The sequence below is a fragment of the Vulpes lagopus genome, chromosome 7 (genome assembly GCF_018345385.1).
Source record: "Vulpes lagopus strain Blue_001 chromosome 7, ASM1834538v1, whole genome shotgun sequence".
Lineage (NCBI taxonomy): Eukaryota > Metazoa > Chordata > Mammalia > Carnivora > Canidae > Vulpes > Vulpes lagopus.
Genome location: NC_054830.1, coordinates 93,742,774 through 93,763,841, shown reverse-complemented (window position 1 = coordinate 93,763,841; position 21,068 = coordinate 93,742,774). Strand labels below are relative to the sequence as shown.

The 21,068-nt window shown below is 38.0% G+C and overlaps 1 protein-coding gene across 1 annotated transcript in view; it reads right to left on the bottom strand.

The window, feature by feature from the left end:
- The window catches only part of HAUS6 (HAUS augmin like complex subunit 6), a 50,390-nt gene that overhangs the window by 14,260 nt on the left and 15,062 nt on the right, over nt 1-21,068 (bottom strand). The window contains exons 8-12 of the mRNA XM_041762471.1: nt 19,990-20,160; nt 17,531-17,724; nt 16,546-16,672; nt 15,972-16,074; nt 2,464-2,545 (exon numbers count right to left, since the gene is read on the bottom strand). Of these exons, the coding sequence (XP_041618405.1) occupies nt 2,464-2,545; nt 15,972-16,074; nt 16,546-16,672; nt 17,531-17,724; nt 19,990-20,160 (677 nt within the window). The remainder of the gene's footprint in view (nt 1-2,463; nt 2,546-15,971; nt 16,075-16,545; nt 16,673-17,530; nt 17,725-19,989; nt 20,161-21,068) is intronic.

The following is a 21,068-nucleotide window of genomic DNA, read 5'->3' as shown; positions in this document are numbered from 1 at the left end:
ACCTCGTTTTCCTATACTAAGAAAATTCCACCTGAGCTAAATTCTTAGGGGCTAAGTATCTGAAACTGGTAGAATTCTGATAGCATCGGGCAGCCCGGGTGGCTAAGTGGCTTAGCGCCGCCTTCAGCCCAGGGCGTGATCCTGGAGACCTGGGATCCAGTCCCACATCCCACGTCGGGCTCCCTGCATGGAGCCTGCTTCTCCCTCTGCCTGTGTCTCTGCCTCTCTCCCTCTCTCTCTCTCTGTGTCTCTCATGGATAAATAAAATCTTAAAAAAAAAAAAAAAGAATTCTGATCGTGTATCTTAGTATAGAATTTTACTTCAAAAATCTTCAAGCTCAATGAAGTTCATAAATAAAATCTGATCTATGATCTATGAATCAAGCTACTACCTCCATCAATCTTTAGTCCAGCAAGAGACCTTAATCAAATATTTCATTTGCTCTCTCAAGGAAAGACAAACCAAAAACACAACTGAAGTTGGGAAGCATCAACTAATACCCTTTAATGAACATGCTTTAAGAACAGTAATAATAGGATAAACAGTGAAACCCAGTAACTTCACTATCTCTTCAATGTCAAGTTTTCACAATAGATTTTACTATTTTTCTTTAGGGACTCCAAAAATCAACATAACATCCAGATCTAAGAATAAAAATATAAATCTTCCACAAGTAGGAACACCTAGGTTGCTCAGTGGTTGAGCATCTGCTATGGCTCAGGTCGTGATCCCGGGGCCCTAGGATCGAGTCCCACATCAGGCTCCCCACAGGGAGCCTGCTTCTGCCTCTGCCTATGTCTCTGCCTTTCTCTGTGGGTCTCTCATGAATAAATAAAATCTTAAAAAAAAAAGAATTACTTAAGTAATTTATTTCCATATCTGTGCCTGAATTACATGGAGAAGTTGGACTGAAAGACCCTTATTTAGGTCAGAGTAGTCAGAAAACAAAAACCAATAAAACACCTTGTTCAGTATGTCTGTACTTGATTGCTACTTAATAATACTTAGTTTCAAGAAAGAATATATATATTCCCCAAATAGATTACATACATTTAGAGATTTTGGGGGGTTTCTTGTTTTGTTTTGTTTTTAAAGATTTTATTTATTTATTCATGAAAGACAGAGAGAGAGGCAGACACACAGGCAGAGAGAGAGAAGCAGGCTCCATGCAGGTAGCCCGACGCAGGACTCGATCCCTGGACTCCAGGACCATGCTCTGGGCCAAAGGCAGGCGCTAAACTGCTGAGCTACCCAAGGATCCCCTAGAGATTTCTGTTTACAAAATAAACCATCTGTTCTAAGAGCCAAAAAATGATAATAAAGAAAACAGACAATAAAGAAAATAAGAACACTCCTGAAGGATATCATAGTAAACTAAGGTTTGGTTTTCTCATATGTTAAAAATTGGGGGATTAGATTAAATCAGAAGTCTTCTCTTTTTTCTTTTTTAAAGCATGGAACTGGGATCCCTGGGTGGCGCAGCGGTTTGGCGCCTGCCTTTGGCCCAGGGCGCGATCCTGGAGACCCGGGATCGAATCCCACATCGGGCTCCCGGTGCATGGAGCCTGCTTCTTCCTCCGCCTGTGTCTCTGCCTCTCTCTCTCTCTCTCTCTGTGACTATCATAAATAAATAAAAATTAAAAAAATAATAATAATAATAAAAATAAATAAATAAATAAAAAATAAAAAAATAAAAAAATAAAGCATGGAACTCTTTTTATCAAATGGCATACAAAATCCCCAACATATATCACAGATAAAAGAACTAGCTGGTCAGGTTGAAGTGGAAAAAGGCTAGAGGTAGCAACAGGCTAAAACAGATTCATCCACAGTATCAGGGGGTGCTGCAGAACAGTCTGAAAACTAGGAGAGTAGATGATCGCAAAAGCTCTTAAACTCTTGGATTTAGACAACAGGCACAAGCAGTTTCAAAGAAGTTCACAGACACAAAAAGGCAAAAATTCCCAAGCCTACATTAGGTAATTTCCAAACATGCTTTTTATCTTCAAATATTAGATAATCCTCTATGAATCCCAACATTTAAATACACAAAAGAAGGGGGGAAAATGCCTATGTATCAAAAATGTAGTATATCGGGATCCCTGGGTGGCGCAGCGGTTTGGCGCCTGCCTTTGGCCCAGGGCGCGATCCTGGAGACCCGGGATCAAATCCCACATCGGGCTCCCGGTGCATGGAGCCTGCTTCTCCCTCTGCCTATGTCTCTGCCTCTCTCTCTCTCTCTCTCTGTGACTATCATAAATAAATAAAAATTTAAAACTTCTTTAAAATATATATATATAGTATATCTTTCCTGAAAATGTGGATCTACAGTGGGAAAATTTTCTCTGGTTATAAAAAAATTACAGACAACCTCATTGTAGGGAAGCTTGGAATTAGGTAAAGATGAAACTAAATTAATGAAGGAGGGGAAAAAATCAGTATGAAAATTCCCTTTGTTTTACCTGTTGGCTAGACCATGTACAGTTTCCGGTATATCACTGGCTCTCCTGCAATCATTTTCTTGGTTATGTTGCTTAGGTGTATCTAAAGGAACATAAACAATAATTACTCTTTAATTATGTTTGCATATTCTAATATCCAGTGATCTCTTGAAATTCTAGAAAAATTTCTAAAAGGAAGAAAACAGAAAATTCAGACCAATATGAATGCTAACAGGAAAAGACAATTATTCAATTAGGTGTATAAACAGGACAAATAGAGAATATCTAGTAATAAGCTCTTATATAAAGAGTGATAAGTTACAGAGCTGGAACAAACAATTCTAAAATTTGTATGGAACCAGAAAAGATCCCAAATAGCTAGAAGAATGTTGAAAAAGAAAATCAAAGCTGGAGGCATCACAATTCCGGACTTCCAGCTGTATTACAAAGCTGTGATCATCAAGACAGTATGTTACTGGCACAAAAACAGACACATGGATCAATGGAACAGAACAAAGAACCCAGAAAAGGACCCTCAACTCTATGGTCAATTCATCTCAACAAAGCAGGAAAGATGGGCAGCCCTGGTGGCTCAGCAGTTTAGTGCCGCCTTCAGCCCAGGGCCTGATCCTGGAGACTCGGGATCAAGTCCCGCATCGGGCTCCCAGCGTGGAGCCTGCTTCTCTGTCTGTCTCTCTCTCTCTCTCTCTCTCTCTGTGTGTGTGTGTGTGTGTGTGTGTGTGTCCTTATGAATAAATAAATAAAATCTTTAAAAAAAAAAAAAAAAAAAAAACAAAGCAGGAAAGAATATCCAACAGAAAAAAGTCTCTTCAACAAATGGGTGTTGGGAAAATTGGCCAGCCACAGGCTGAAGAATGAAACTAGACCACTTTCTTATGCCACACAAAAAAGTAAATTCAAAATGGATGAAAGACCTAAATGTGAGACAGGAATCCATCAAAATCCCAGAGAACATAGGCAGCAACCTCTTTGACCTTGCCCGCAACAACTTCTTGCTAGACACATCTCCCAAAGTAAGGGAAACAAAGGCAAAACTGAACTATTGGAACTTCATCAAGATAAAAAGGTTTTGCACAGCAAAGCAAACAATCAACAAACTAAAAGGCAGGTACAGCCACGTATGGCTCAGCTCATGATCCTGGAGTTAAAGGATGGAGCCCTGCATCAGGCTCCCTGCACTGCAGGGAGTCAGCTTCTCCCTCTTCCTCTGCCCCTCCCCCTGCTCATGTTCTCTCTCCTCTGCTCATTCTCTCTCTCAAATAAATAGGGATGCCTGGGTGGTTCAGTCAGTTAAGTGTCTGGCTTTGGCTCAGGTCATGATCCCAGGGTCCTAAGATAGAGCACTGCATCAGGCTCCCTGCTCTGTGGGGAGCCTGCTTCTCCCTTTCCCTCTACTGCTCTCTCTGCTTGTGCACTCTGTCAAATAAATAATAAATCTTTTTTTTTAATCAAGTAAGTAAATAAACAAATCTTAAAAAAAAAAAAAAAAACAAAACTAAGGGAACCCTGGATGGCTCAGCAGTTTAGTGCCTCCCTTCAGCCCAGAGCATGGCCCTAGAGTCCCTCGTTGGGCTCCCTACACAGAGCCTGCTTCTCCCTCTGCCTGTGTCTCTGCCTCTTTCTCTGTATCTCTCATGAATAAATAAATAAATTTTAAAAAATTAAATTAAATTTTTTAAAAAAAACTAAAAGGTAACTTATGGAATGGGAGAAGATATTCGCAAACGACATATCAGAGAAAGGGCTAGTATCCAAAATCTATAAAGAACTTATCAAACAACATCCAAAAAACAAAAAGCCCAGTCAAGAAACGGGCAGAAGACATGAACAGACATTTCTCCAAAGAAAATATACAAATGGCTGACAAACACATGAAAAAAAATGCTCCACATCACTTGGCATCAGGGAAATACAAATCAAATCCACAATTATACCACCTCACACCAGTCAGAACAGCTAAAATTACAAGTCAGGAAACAACAGATGTTGGTGAGGATGCAGAAAAAGGGGAACCCTCTTATACTGTTTGTGAGAATGCAAGCTGGTACAGCTACTCTGGAAAACAATATGGAGATTCCTCAAAAAATTAAAAACAGGGCAAGCCCCGGTGGCACAGAGGTTTAGCGCCGCCTGCAGCCCGGAGTGTGATCCTGGAGACCCGGGATCAAGTCCCGTTTCGGGCTCCCTGCATGGAGCCTGCTTCTCTGTCTGCCTATGTCTCTGCCTCTCTCTCTCTGTCTCTCATGAATAAATAAATAAAATCTTTTTTAAAAAAAATTAAAAACAGAGCTACCCTATGACCCAGAAATTGCACTACTAGGTATTTATCCAAAGGATACAGTGAGTTGATGGGGCACATGCACCCCAATTTTATAGCAATAATGTCCACAATTGCCAAATTATGGAAAGAGCCCAGATGTCCATCAACAGATAAATGGATAAAGAAGATGTGGTATATATATTCAATAGAGTATTATTCAGCCATCAAAATAATGAAATCTTGCCATTTGCAACAACATGGATGGAACTAGAGGGTATTATGCTAAGTGAAATAAGTCAATCAAAGACAAATACCATATGATTTCACTCATAGGTGGAATTTAAGAAACAAAACAGATGAACATAGGGGAAGAAAAGGAAAAATAAAATAAAAACAGAAGGAGGCAAACCATAAGAGACTATTTAACTACAGGAAACTGGGGGTTGCTGGATGGGAGGTAGGCAGGGAATGGGGTAACTAGGTGATGGGCATTAAAGGAGGGCACTTGATGTAATGAGCACTGGGTGTTATATGCAACTGATGAATCACTAAATTCTACCCCTAAAACTAATAATACACTATATGTAACCAAATTGAATTTAAATTTTAAAAAATTTGGGATGCCTGGGTAGCTCAGTCATTGAGCATCTACCTTTGGCTCAGGGCATAATCCCGGAGCCCCGGGTTCGAGTCCACATCGGGCTCCCTGCATGGAGCCTGCTTCTCCTCCCTCTGCCTAGGTCTCTGCCTCTCTCTCTCTCTCTCTCTGTGTGTGTGTGTGTGTGTCTCTCATGAATAAATAAAATGTTTTTAAAAATTTCTTTAAATGATAGATTTATACTAAACCAAATTTCCAAAAAGGTAACAGTACATAGTTCTCCAGCATAATATTAGCTGTGCTTCTAGTTTTCGTACGCACACCATGCAATTACTACATAAATCAGCAAGGTCAAAAATTATGTATTTAGCATATTTCAGCCCAGCATCTATGACATCAGTCAATATACGTATTTATTCCTCAGTGCATCAATAATTATATGCCACTGCTATAGTAACAATGAGAAAAAAAAAGGTGGAGATGTTGGCTTCAAGGAGTCAGTCTAGGGAAGAGACTATTGATGAGTAGAGACTTATGGCATGTTGCTATAGTTATTACAGAAATATGCACAGAATCCAAGGAGGGAAAAAGGTACCTGGTCCAGATGGAAATGTGAAGAGGACTAAAGGTACTGAGAGAACAGGGAACAAATTCAGTATGCTAGAGCATAGTATGTATTGAGTGGAAGCATGGCAGGAAACAAGATTGGTGAAGAAAGTCATGGCTCCATTACAGAGGACTGGATATTCCAGGAACTTTTCTCTCAACATGTTAGCTTCTAAAGGACTTTCTCCAATTTATACATATGTCCAAAGCGTTACTGGAAACCAATGTGTATATTATGTGAACTTTTCCTTTTAATCCATCATTACAGTATGCTATATTATAAACATTTTCAATACTCTATGCTTTTGCACTTACTAATGATAATGGAATTACTGGTATTCATAAAACATTCTAAAAATGAGCATAAGTACAAAAATTTTATCAAAAAACGAATAGGGAAAAAAAGTATATATAAAAAAAAAGAATAGGCAATAATAAACTAAAATAATTAGGCACGACCATAAAAACTGGTGGTAATTGGTAGAGACGATGATGTACATGTGTTCCAGTATGTAAGAATGTTTTTAAGGTAAAAGTTGCTTAGTGAAAGTCATCTGAAGCTTTTTTTTCCCCTAAAGGTGACAGGAAGTCACTGATGTGTATTACACCAGGAGATAAAAAGGATCAGATTTTTGTATTTGCATTACAGAAGGATCACTGATAATCATTTGCAACATGGAATAGGTAAACTATAGAGGCAAAGTACCTAGTTAGAATACAATTAAAGGCAAGAAACAGAAAATCAAACTATAGCACTTAAGATGTGAGAACAGAGGGGACAGACACAACAAGGTAATAAGGAGGTAAAGACAAAATAACTCACTAGAACAAAGCAAACAAAGCTGTAGCAGACAATGACTCTTACCATAATACACTAGAACTACAAAATAAAATTTAAGAGAAAGGAATGCCCAGAAGAACAGATAAAAATCATTACATGACAGGACTAAAGACAGAAAGCATTTAAGCTCAAATCAAGACACAAAGGCTAAATGGTGGGTTCCTGGGGCTGAACAATAGGAATTTACTGCCTAAGAATAAAATCTTGGTCCACTCAGACTAAGATCTGAGAAACTGCCCTAAGACCAGGACATTGCAAAGGCTACTCAGCCCCTGAAGATATTATAAATATTTGGACAACTGGACCAGGAAAGTAACAAGGAAGTCTGCTGTCTACCTGGAGTCTTGGGTTTAAAAAATTTTAAAAAGAATTTTTTAAAGGTGGAGAGAAAAGAAATTTTAAGCCTACCTAGCCTACTGAAAGGGAAGTATGAAATTCAATATTATATTGGCTACTTGTGGGAACCCCAAACCAAAAATATTAACTGCCTAGTGCAAGGGAAATACCTGGAACCCTAGGCCACCATGTAGAGACCATTCTACAACCCAGGGCCCATGTGATGCCCTCAGAGGTGGGTCCACTGAAGTCACAATCAAAAACAATTTTTTTTTTAAGATTCTGTCTTTTTTTTTTTTAAAGTTTGTTTGTTTGTTTGTTTGTTTGTTTGTTTGTTTGACAGAAAGAGAAAGAACACAAGCATGAGGAGCAGCAGAGAAAGAGAAGCAGGCTCCCTGTTGAGCAGGGAACCCAGTGCAGGGCTTGATCAGGACATGAGCCAAAGGCAGACAACTGACTGAGCCACCCAAGTACCCCTTTAAGATTTTATTATTAAATAATCTCTACACTCAGCATGGGACTTGAACTCACAACTCCGAGATTATGAGTCACATACTCTTCCAAAAGAACCAGTCAGGCACCCTCACAATCAAATATTTTAATAGGAAACAAACAACTATGAAAATGAACAGGCAAAGGATCCCTGGGTGGCGCAGCGGTTTGGCGCCTGCCTTTGGCCCAGGGCGCGATCCTGGAGACCCGGGATCGAATCCCACATCGGGCTCCCGGTGCATGGAGCCTGCTTCTCCCTCTGCCTGTGTCTCTGCCTCTCTCTCTCTCTCTGTGTGTGACTATCATAAATAAATAAAAATTAAAAAAAAAAAATGAACAGGCAAGGACACCTAGGTGGCTCAGCGGTTGAGTGTCTGCCTTTGGCTCAGGGAGTGACCCCAAGGTCCAGTTCCCCAAAGGTAGCCTACTTCTCTCTCTGCCTATGTGTCTGCCTCTCTCTCTGTGTCTCTCATGAATAAAGAAATAAAATCTTAAAAAAAAAATAAAAAGATAAAAAATGACCACGCAAAACACACAGAACCAGAAGTATCTGAAACACAGGGATATTTAAAAATTGAATACGATCAAATCTGTAATTTTATAGCAATAATGTCCACAATTGCCAAATTATGGAAAGAGCCCAGATGTCCATCAACAGATAAATGGATAAAGAAGATGTGGTATATATATTCAATAGAGTATTATTCAGCCATCAAAATAATGAAATCTTGCCATTTGCAACAACATGGATGGAACTAGAGGGTATTATGCTAAGTGAAATAAGTCAATCAAAGACAAATACCATATGATTTCACTCATAGGTGGAATTTAAGAAACAAAACAGATGAACATAGGGGAAGAAAAGGAAAAATAAAATAAAAACAGAAGGAGGCAAACCATAAGAGACTATTTAACTACAGGAAACTGGGGGTTGCTGGATGGGAGGTAGGCAGGGAATGGGGTAACTAGGTGATGGGCATTAAAGGAGGGCACTTGATGTAATGAGCACTGGGTGTTATATGCAACTGATGAATCACTAAATTCTACCCCTAAAACTAATAATACACTATATGTAACCAAATTGAATTTAAATTTTAAAAAATTTGGGATGCCTGGGTAGCTCAGTCATTGAGCATCTACCTTTGGCTCAGGGCATAATCCCGGAGCCCCGGGTTCGAGTCTCACATCGGGCTCCCTGCATGGAGCCTGCTTCTCCTCCCTCTGCCTAGGTCTCTGCCTCTCTCTCTCTCTCTCTCTCTCTGTGTGTGTGTGTGTGTGTGTCTCTCATGAATAAATAAAATGTTTTTAAAAATTTCTTTAAATGATAGATTTATACTAAACCAAATTTCCAAAAAGGTAACAGTACATAGTTCTCCAGCATAATATTAGCTGTGCTTCTAGTTTTCGTACGCACACCATGCAATTACTACATAAATCAGCAAGGTCAAAAATTATGTATTTAGCATATTTCAGCCCAGCATCTATGACATCAGTCAATATACGTATTTATTCCTCAGTGCATCAATAATTATATGCCACTGCTATAGTAACAATGAGAAAAAAAAAGGTGGAGATGTTGGCTTCAAGGAGTCAGTCTAGGGAAGAGACTATTGATGAGTAGAGACTTATGGCATGTTGCTATAGTTATTACAGAAATATGCACAGAATCCAAGGAGGGAAAAAGGTACCTGGTCCAGATGGAAATGTGAAGAGGACTAAAGGTACTGAGAGAACAGGGAACAAATTCAGTATGCTAGAGCATAGTATGTATTGAGTGGAAGCATGGCAGGAAACAAGATTGGTGAAGAAAGTCATGGCTCCATTACAGAGGACTGGATATTCCAGGAACTTTTCTCTCAACATGTTAGCTTCTAAAGGACTTTCTCCAATTTATACATATGTCCAAAGCGTTACTGGAAACCAATGTGTATATTATGTGAACTTTTCCTTTTAATCCATCATTACAGTATGCTATATTATAAACATTTTCAATACTCTATGCTTTTGCACTTACTAATGATAATGGAATTACTGGTATTCATAAAACATTCTAAAAATGAGCATAAGTACAAAAATTTTATCAAAAAACGAATAGGGAAAAAAAGTATATATAAAAAAAAAGAATAGGCAATAATAAACTAAAATAATTAGGCACAACCATAAAAACTGGTGGTAATTGGTAGAGACGATGATGTACATGTGTTCCAGTATGTAAGAATGTTTTTAAGGTAAAAGTTGCTTAGTGAAAGTCATCTGAAGCTTTTTTTTCCCCTAAAGGTGACAGGAAGTCACTGATGTGTATTACACCAGGAGATAAAAAGGATCAGATTTTTGTATTTGCATTACAGAAGGATCACTGATAATCATTTGCAACATGGAATAGGTAAACTATAGAGGCAAAGTACCTAGTTAGAATACAATTAAAGGCAAGAAACAGAAAATCAAACTATAGCACTTAAGATGTGAGAACAGAGGGGACAGACACAACAAGGTAATAAGGAGGTAAAGACAAAATAACTCACTAGAACAAAGCAAACAAAGCTGTAGCAGACAATGACTCTTACCATAATACACTAGAACTACAAAATAAAATTTAAGAGAAAGGAATGCCCAGAAGAACAGATAAAAATCATTACATGACAGGACTAAAGACAGAAAGCATTTAAGCTCAAATCAAGACACAAAGGCTAAATGGTGGGTTCCTGGGGCTGAACAATAGGAATTTACTGCCTAAGAATAAAATCTTGGTCCACTCAGACTAAGATCTGAGAAACTGCCCTAAGACCAGGACATTGCAAAGGCTACTCAGCCCCTGAAGATATTATAAATATTTGGACAACTGGACCAGGAAAGTAACAAGGAAGTCTGCTGTCTACCTGGAGTCTTGGGTTTAAAAAATTTTAAAAAGAATTTTTTAAAGGTGGAGAGAAAAGAAATTTTAAGCCTACCTAGCCTACTGAAAGGGAAGTATGAAATTCAATATTATATCGGCTACCTGTGGGAACCCCAAACCAAAAATATTAACTGCCTAGTGCAAGGGAAATACCTGGAACCCTAGGCCACCATGTAGAGACCATTCTACAACCCAGGGCCCATGTGATGCCCTCAGAGGTGGGTCCACTGAAGTCACAATCAAAAACAATTTTTTTTTTAAGATTCTGTCTTTTTTTTTTTTAAGTTTGTTTGTTTGTTTGTTTGTTTGTTTGTTTGTTTGACAGAAAGAGAAAGAACACAAGCATGAGGAGCAGCAGAGAAAGAGAAGCAGGCTCCCTGTTGAGCAGGGAACCCAGTGCAGGGCTTGATCAGGACATGAGCCAAAGGCAGACAACTGACTGAGCCACCCAAGTACCCCTTTAAGATTTTATTATTAAATAATCTCTACACTCAGCATGGGACTTGAACTCACAACTCCGAGATTATGAGTCACATACTCTTCCAAAAGAACCAGTCAGGCACCCTCACAATCAAATATTTTAATAGGAAACAAACAACTATGAAAATGAACAGGCAAAGGATCCCTGGGTGGCGCAGCGGTTTGGCGCCTGCCTTTGGCCCAGGGCGCGATCCTGGAGACCCGGGATCGAATCCCACATCGGGCTCCCGGTGCATGGAGCCTGCTTCTCCCTCTGCCTGTGTCTCTGCCTCTCTCTCTCTCTCTGTGTGTGACTATCATAAATAAATAAAAATTAAAAAAAAAAAAATGAACAGGCAAGGACACCTAGGTGGCTCAGCGGTTGAGTGTCTGCCTTTGGCTCAGGGAGTGACCCCAAGGTCCAGTTCCCCAAAGGTAGCCTACTTCTCTCTCTGCCTATGTGTCTGCCTCTCTCTCTGTGTCTCTCATGAATAAAGAAATAAAATCTTAAAAAAAAAAAAAAAGATAAAAAATGACCACGCAAAACACACAGAACCAGAAGTATCTGAAACACAGGGATATTTTAAAAATTGAATACGATCAAATCTGTATGTTTAAAATATTTGGCAAAGAAACAACAGGAGCTATAATGAAAGAAGATGATAGATACCAGGAACAAGAACAGGCAATTTTTGAAAAGAGAAGCAAAAGAAAAAAAAAAAATGAAAAACACATCCACGAAAAAGCTAAAGATTAATTGGACATGTCAAAAAAAGAGATTAAATACAACTAAAGAGGTAACCAGTGAACCATAAGCCTAGAGCTACAAAAACATTATAAATACAAATGAAAAGTTTAAGAGATATAGAGGACAGAATTACAAGTCCCAACAACAGGAGCTCTAAAAGGAAAGCATCAGAAGAATGACTGAGACCTGCACACCTGGGTGGTACAGTCAGCTAGGAGTCTGCTTTTAGCTCAGGTCATGATCCCAGAACCCTGGGATCAAGCCCCACATTGGGCTCCCTGCTCAGCGGGGTGTCTGCTTCTCCCTCTCCCTTTGCTGCTCCCCCTACTCGTGAACTCTCTCAAATAAACAAAATACTTTAAAAAAAAAAAAAAAAGGAATGACTGAGACAGTGTTAGAAGAGATATTAGTAAGTTTCCAAAACAGAAAATGTGAGCCTTCACGTTAAATAAGCACACACAGGCCCAAAAGTTAAATAAAAATAAACCCACATTTAGATACATCTAAATGAACCTGCATAATACAAAACTAAATAAATACAAGTCTTAAAAGCAACCAGAGACTAAAAATTATCTACAAATGAATGACCATTAGGCTGACAACAGAAATTTCAGAAATAGAAGGCAGAAAACAATGAGATTATATCATCAAAGCCAGAAGAAAACTGAGCATTGATCTAGAATCCTATATTCAAACTATCATTCACAAACTAGTGAAACTAAACTCATTTTCACAGAAAAACTAAGAGATTTTACTATCCAGTGTCCATGACAAAAAGAATTAAAGAATATACTTCTGAAAAGGAGAATAAAAGTAGTAATCTTGACAAGAAAATCTGTAAATGGGGGATCCCTGTGTGGCGCAGCGGTTTGGCGCCTGCCTTTGGCCCAGGGCATGATCCTGGAGACCCGGAATCGAATCCCACGTCAGGCTCCCGGTGCATGGAGCCTGCTTCTACCTCTGCCTGTGTCTCTGCCTCTCTCTCTCTCTCTCTCTCTGTGACTATCATAAATAAATAAAAATTAAAATAAAAAAAAAGAAAATCTGTAAATGTGTTGGTAAATCTAAACACACAATGACTGTTAAAAACAATTTCTAACAATGTCATTTAAAAAGGGGGAACACCTGGGTGGCTCAGCAGTTGAGCATCTGCCTTCTGCTTGGGGCATGATAAGTCCAGGGATTGAGTCCCATATCGGTCTCCCTATGGGGAGCCTGCTTCTCCCTCTGCCTGTGTCTCTGCCTCTTTCTCTGTGCCTCTCATGAATAAATAAATAAAATCTTTAAAAAATAAAATAATAGAAAGGGGGACAGAGGCATTATTCTAGAATAAAAGTAAGAAGACAAAACAACCAAATGCAATGAATGAACCCTCCTTAGATCCTAGTTCAAAATATAAACATTTATACAGGACATTTTGAAGTATAAGAAGAGAAATCTATTCGTATGCCAGAACACTCTTATACACAGTTAGATCCATACACATGTACTAGAATTTTTTTTTTTAAGATTTATTTACTTATTCATGAGAGACACAGCCTGAGAGAGAGAAAGAAGCGGACTCCTCTCAGGGAGTCTGATGCGGGACTTGATCCCAGATCCTAGGACCACAACCTGAGCCGAAGGCAGACACTCAACCTCTGAGCCACCCAAGCGTCCCTAGAATTATTTTTATAAACATATACTAGCTGAAACAAGATTCAGAATAGTGGTTACATTTGCAATTGCAGAAAGAATGGAGTCAAGGAAAGGTAGATCCCCAAGGATTAATGACATATATACTTAAAAAATATATATCTAAATATTGTGGGACACCTGGGTAGGCTCAGTCAATTAAGCATCTGACTTCGGCTCAGGTCAGGATCTCAGCGTCCTAAGATTGAGCCCCATGACAGTTTCCACATTCAGCCCAGAGTCAGCCTGAGTCTCTCCCTCTGCCCCTTACTCTGCACATGCTCCCTCTTTCTCTAATAAATATTTTTTAAAAATCTAAATTATTGCAAAGCCTTGACAAGAGTGTTTAATGAAGAGGTTATTTATATTACTATTCCCTGTACTTTTCAATATGCTGCAATATTTTTTAAAAAACAATTTAAAAGAGGGCAGTCTGGATGGCTCAGCAGTTTAGTGCCACCTTCAGCCCAGGACATGATCCTGACGACCTGAGATCAAGTTCCACATCAGGCTCCTTGTATGGAGCCTGCTTCTCCCTCTGCCTGTGTCTGTGCCTGTGTGTGTGTGTGTGTCTCACGAATAAACAGATAAAATGTAAGAGAAAAAAAAGAAAACAATTTAAAAGAAAATTTCTTCAAGTAAGATGCAATATATAAAGTGTAGGGAGGAAAAAAAGTTGTTTTACTACAAAAAAGCATAAAATAATGTTAACATTCCCCAGCTAGCATCAAGGCTCTACCTCTTTAGGGGAAAAAAAGGAATCTCAAAGAGTACAAATTCTACAACATATGAAGGAGAGCATTACCTCAAAGAACCTATCAAACACTTCTAAAATGTGAACTTCCTACTTACAAATATGTCCTCATTTTCAAGGCAGATAGAAATCACCGAACGGACATGCAGACAGATTTCAAGGTTTCACAGGGCCTAAACTAAGTCTTTCTAGATGCCAACGACCCTTTCCAAGTTGAAGTGAAAACATATGCCAATCAAATATGCCAAGAGCCCTAAGAGTCATTCTATCATCCTAAATAATGCTCTATCTGAAGCTCTCTGTCATTCATCAAACCATGCAGTCTTTTCTGTGTCTACTCGTTTGCTAGTGCCTATAATGAGCCTTGCTCTCTAATCTATGACCTTTCCTAACTAGTGTCTTCCCCATGTACACCTGACTCCCAAATCAATCATTCATTCCCGTTGTGTTCACCCTTTTCTTCCTAAGTCCTGTGCTAATGACTGCCATGACTGTTGGCAGCCATGAACTCCACTGTGGCCTACATCTATCACCTGCTCCAGTCTCACTACATAATTCATAGGTGTTTTTTAACGCATTTATTCCTCCTCTTATCTAACATTTACTGAAATTAATAACAATTTCTTATACACGAATACTGCAACTAAGGAAACTGAATACTAGATGGATTATCAGATATCGTAGAGAAATTAATTTTTCAGGTGTGATAGTGGCATAGTAGTTAAGGAAACTGAATGAGATATTATAGTATTATTAATTTTTTAGATGTGACATTACTATGGTAGTTATATAGTAAAAGTATTTTTATGGGAATGCATGCTGAAAGAATGACATGTTACTATGTCTAGTACTAACTTGGTTTAGCAAAAATACATGCATACACATATAAAGCAATGTAGATGTTAATGTTAAAACAGGTGGTATTCAGGTAATTATTGTACTGTACTTTCATGTTAAACAGTTGTGGACTTCTGTACAAAAACTTGTAAACAAATGTTTATAGCAGCATTACTCTTAATAGTGAAATGGTGGAAACAACCCAAATGTCCCTCAGTGGATGAATGGATAAACAAAATATGGTTTAGGCATACAATAGAATGTAATCATAAAAAGTAATGAAGTACATGCTACAACTTGGATGAACCTTGAAAATATTATGCAAAGTGAAAAATTCTGCAAGTGAAAGAAACCAGACACAAAAACCCTCATATTAAAAAAAAAAAAAGTCTCATAAGACTCCATTTATATGAAATATCCAGCAAGAGAGTGTGGGGGAGGGGGGCAAAAGGGGAAGGAGAAGAACAAACTAACTCTGTGCTGAGTGTGGAGTCCAAGGCTGGACACAGATGCAGGACCCAGATATCATAACCTAAGCCAAAAATAAAAGTCAAATGCTTAATCAACTGAGCCACCCTAGGATTTCCTTTTGAGATAATAAAAATATTCTAGAGCTGAAAAGCAGTGACGAATGCACAATTTTGTGAATTTACCAAATGCTAATGAGTTGTACACTTCGATGACTAAAATGCTATGTGCAATTTCATCACAGTAAAAAATGGGGGAAAAAAAACAAGAAATGTAAAGAAACTGCTATCATAGGGAGAAATACTGATGAGAGAAAGTTTAAGAGAGAAAAATAGGGCAGCCTGGGTGGCTCAGCAGTTGAGCGTCTGCCTTCGGCCCAGGGCATGATCCTGGAGTCCTGGGATTGAGTCCCACATCGGGCTCCCTGCGAGGAGCCTGCTTCGCCCTCTGCCTGTGTCTCTGCCTCTCTCTGTGTCTCTCATGAATAAATAAATAAAATCTTAAAAAAAAAAAAAAAAGAGAGAGAAAAATAAATAACCAACCTGGAAGTGAAGCAGGATACTGCAAAAGAATACTCCTTGCATACACTTCTTCTGAGGCGGGATCAAATGAAAGAGGAGACATTGGTGGTAAAAGATCCACAGCCTTAAAACACAGAATTTATCATTTTGAAATATACACATTTACTTCTTTACCACAATAACACTACTAAGTTAATCTATGAATGGATGATTCCCTACCCCATGAAGATAGAATTACCAAGCATATAAATTATCCTATAACTATTTTAAACCAAGGATTACAATACTAGAACAAGGGGACTACTCTGTCCTCCAACTGTGTCTCAAACATACTACCTAACAGCAAAAGAAATTTCTCATTTTCTTAATACAATCCTCTGAATCTAAAAATATTAACTATAAATACAAAGCAGCCTGATGAATACTCTATATGTATTTAGAAAACTTACAGAAACCAAAACATTTAAACTTTAGACTCAGATGCAAAGATGACAACTTACACATGCATAGCATTCCTAGATCATTCATAACATGATAAATCAAAAGACTGCCTTATATTAAACTACTCTTCAAAAGGCAAGTCAACATTACTTACTGGAGTGCAACCTTTAATTAGACTGAAAGGAGACAGACTAAGAAATTCTTTCCACTTTTTAAACCATTCTCCTTGTTTTTCAACAACAGAATGTTTTATATTGGTGAGATCTTCTTTTATTTTACACCTATGATAGCATAAAAAAAAAGAACTTCACTCAAAATATGAATATATAAAATGAGTACTGAGTAAAACTTAAGAATACAACAGTTTGTAGAGAAAAGGAAAAAAATGTAACTGGAAGTTCAACCAATATAGCACATATATACCAAATAAACTCTCACAGTGAATGAACATTCAGAACCTAAAGTACTTTTTTCCTTTTAGGACCAGAATGCAGTCATGCATCTATTATTCCATTTATCTTTAAACTATTACTTTTTCCTAGTTCTAAACTAGAGTCCAAATTCTACTCCTACTCTGTCCACTCCTAAAGGCAGCCCATAGCTTCCAGTTACTCCATCAAATAACAAATAAGGTTGGGGTGCCTGGTTGGCTCAGTCAGTCAGACATCTGCCTTTGGCTAAGGTCATGATCCCAGGGATTCTGGGATCCTGGGATCAAGCCCCACATCAGGCTCCCTGCTCAGTGGAGCATCTGCTGCTCCCTCTGCCCCTCCCTTTGCTCATGCTGTGTGTGCTCTCTCTCCAAAATAAATAAAATATTTTAAAAACTAAATAAATAACAAATAAGGCTTAGTTTTATTAAGTAGATTCCATAAAAGCTTGAGAAAAGTTAAAATTATTTCCCAAAGAATTATCACTCATCGTAAATAATTTATTCTAGTCAAAAAAGAAAACTACATTAATTGTAGTTTCTTCATGTGTCTCTCTGGGAGTCAATGACAAAGTTTTTGAGTTCTAATGAAATGTTCACATTTGTTTGCTAAAGCTAAAGAGTTATCAAATATATGAGCTGTGCTGAGAAATTATCAAAACCACCCTACTCCTCCCCAATAATGTAACAAAAGATCTTTTTACAGTACCTTATATGCTTCAGATCTGATAATCTTTCTCTCTGAAGTTTGGTCTCTTTTTCAAGGAAATGAAGGTCTATTTTCAGTTTTGCTGGGTCAGCCTGACAACGTTCATATTTCACTACTTTTAAGGCTTCATTTAATAACCGAATAACTGTTAAGAGGTTCAATTCTCCAGCCTCATAAACACTTCCTATGTGCAACTAAGGATTCAAAGGGGAAAAAAAGTGGTTAAGATAAACTATTACATAAATAGGTGTTTTTTTTTTTACTATTATATAAAAAGTTACCTTAAAGAAGAGTGAAAAAGCCAAAAGTTGGGCAGCCCGGGTGGCTCAGCGGTTTAGCACCGCCTTCAGCCCAGGGCCTGATCCTGGAGACCCAGGATCAAGTCCCATATCAGGCTCCATGCATGGAGCCTGCTTCTCCCTCTGCCTGTGTCTCTGCCTCTCTCTCTCTGTGTCTCTCATGAATAATTAAAATCTTAAAAAAATAAAAATAAAAAATAAAATAAAATAAAATAAAAAGCCAAAAGTCTACCCAAAAATGAAATCAAGTAAATAATTTTGGTCCAAAGAAAACTACTGTGAAAGAATTATCAGGCTGTGCTACATTTTTATGTTATGCAAAAAAATTGCAAACTAGAATAAAAGGAAAGCAAATAAATGAGAAGCAAAATAAAGACTGAGGAGAAAGAGCAGGTTTAGTGAAAGATCCTGAATTCATGTTTTAAAGAAGTTGCAAACTGATGAATCCAAACTTAGACACGTTGATTTGACCTGCACAATTCAAGTACTTTAAAATCATTTGAATTAGTTGCCAATCGGGCAGCCCCGGTGGCACAGGAGTTTAGCACCGCCTGCAACCTGGGGTGTGATCCTGGAGACCCAGGATCGAGTCCCACATCAGGCTTCCTGTATGGAGCCTGCTTCTCCCTCTGCCTGTGTCTCTGCCCCTCTCTCTGTCTCTATGAATAAATAAAATCTTAAAAAAAAAAAAAAAAAAAGAATTAGTTGCCAATCAACTAAAAATCTTAGATTTCATATAAAAATTACTATTTCTCCAAAGACCTCATCACTACCTACCCCTTTTGTTACACACAATTAGCAAATATTACCTACCTAGCCTCTGTAGGAATCTGAATTTGCAGACTCTTGATATTTCTGTACTAGGAATTTGAAGTGCATGGTAGGTTTACCTATTACAGTGAAAGCTCTTCAGTGTCACAACACTATTTTACCTTTGTATTCCCCTATATTGTAATTAATGCCTGGCATATAGGAGATACTTCATAGATTAGTTCACGAAAAAAAAAAAAGTTAGCTATCCAGATGAAAATGCCATATAAGCAACTGGAAATAATTTGATGGAGTCTGGGTTGAAGGAGAGAGACTGGAAATACCAATCCTATGTATAGGATTACTGATGAAAATATAGAATTAAGTAAATAAAGATGACTGTAATGTGGGAAAGTAGTCATTAAAGGAACCATGGAAAATACTTTCATTTGAAATTTAGAGAAAAATGATGTGCCTGGATGGCTCAGTGGGTCAATGGTCTGCCTTCAGCTCAGGTCATGATCCCAGGACCCTGGAATCGAACTCCAATTCAGGCTCTCTACTCAGCAAGGAGCCTGCCTCTAGGGAGCAGGCTTCTCCCTCTCTCTGCCTGCTGCTCCCCTGCTTGTGTGCTCTCTCTCTCTCTCTTCGTCAAATAAATAAATAAAATCTTTTTAAAAATTCGAGAGAAAGGAGCCAGTATAAAAAACTGACAATAGGGGATCCCTGGGTGGCGCAGCGGTTTGGCGCCTGCCTTTGGCCCAGGGCGCGATCCTGGAGACCCGGGATCGAATCCCACATCAGGCTCCCGGTGCATGGAGCCTGCTTCTCCCTCTGCCATGTCTCTGCCTCTCTCTCTCTCTCTGTGACTATCATAAATAAATAAATAAATAAAATAAATGTTTAAAAAAAAAAAACTGACAATAGCAGTCTAAAAAACTAGAGTAAAGACACTGAGGTCACAAAAGCTAAGGAAAGAAAAGACTAAAATACTTAACAGCATTAAAATGAAAGAGAAACCATAGGATACAGACATTTTAAAAAGACATTCAGCCAACTAGATCACTGCTGCTCTCCTTCAGAATTTATAAAGAACTAGTACCATATTATCTTTCTACTAAGTAACCTCCTCCATTTCTCTACACTGCATGATGTATGCAGCACACAAAAGGAATGAACAATTAATAAAAGCTAACATATGTGAATATATACATGGTTAACAAAAGAATGTTTTACTAGATTTATTCACAAAGATAAATTCTGAAGACATTGTAAGAAAAAGAATATACATTATTTATATATCACATACACATTAACTGTATATTAAATAGGCATTATTATTATTATTATAATATATAATAATTCACGAAGAGAGTTCTTTCAACAGTTTACTTAATATCAGATGCTTACCTGACACCTCTGTTTCTCAATTTTGTCAAGTAAGAGCCTTGGAATGTTGATAGCAACATTAGTTCCATCTAAAGTATATTGGTTAACAAGACTAAGGACTGCATTAACAACTTCTTTTTCTTTTTCCAAATATATTAGTGTTTCATTCACTGAAGCCCACAAAGACCGGACCTTTGAAAACAGAGACAAAGTCTATATGTAATTTGTATGTATATCAAAGAAATGTAAAACACAAATATATCCTCACTGTCAGGAACAAATGAAGTATTCTTGTAATAATTTCTGGTGAGAAAATTAATTAACTGCCTAAAAGCACTAATATTACTTCCAAAGGGGTTTTAAAACTAAAGAATTTCAAAAACTAAAATAAATAAAACTAAAAAATTTCTCAGGAGGTTAAAAAAAATAAAAAGAATTTCTCAGGAGAATTTAATTTAGCCCACCATAATTTTCAAAACAAATCCAAGAAACTTCATTCTACCAAGATGGAATTAGCATTTCCTGTGTCCACCCCCTCCCTTGCTTGAGCCATGAGCATCCATTAGGAGCTAAGAGGAGTTGCAACTATTGCCATGAAACCACCTACTCCCTGATGTGGGGAAGCTAGGACCAGCAGATAATACCATCCCTCCCTGAGCTGTTGCTGTTCCCTGATGCTCCCAGCCAGCTCAGATTTTATAAAAATGAATTAAAAAAAAAAAATCTATTGTTAGCATTTCAGAACATGCCATGAATCTAAATGAAACTTTTCAGGAAAATGGGGCACCAGGGTAGCTCAGTTAAGTGTCTGTCTTCGGTTCAGTTCATGGTCCCAGGGTCCTGGGATCAAGCCCCACACTGGGCACCCTGCTCAGAGAAGAGTCTGCTTCTCCCTCTCCCTCTGCTCCTCTACTCTGCTCATGCTCTCTCAAATAAATAAATAAAATCTTTAAAAACAAAGAAAACAGAAACTATTCAGGGAGTAACAATAAAAGATTTTCAGGAAGGGGAAAAAAAAACACATCAATTTTAAGAGCCATTTAAGTTTCTTTCAAAAGATTAAAATATGAAAAACCATGCTTCTTTAAAAGCAAAGAATC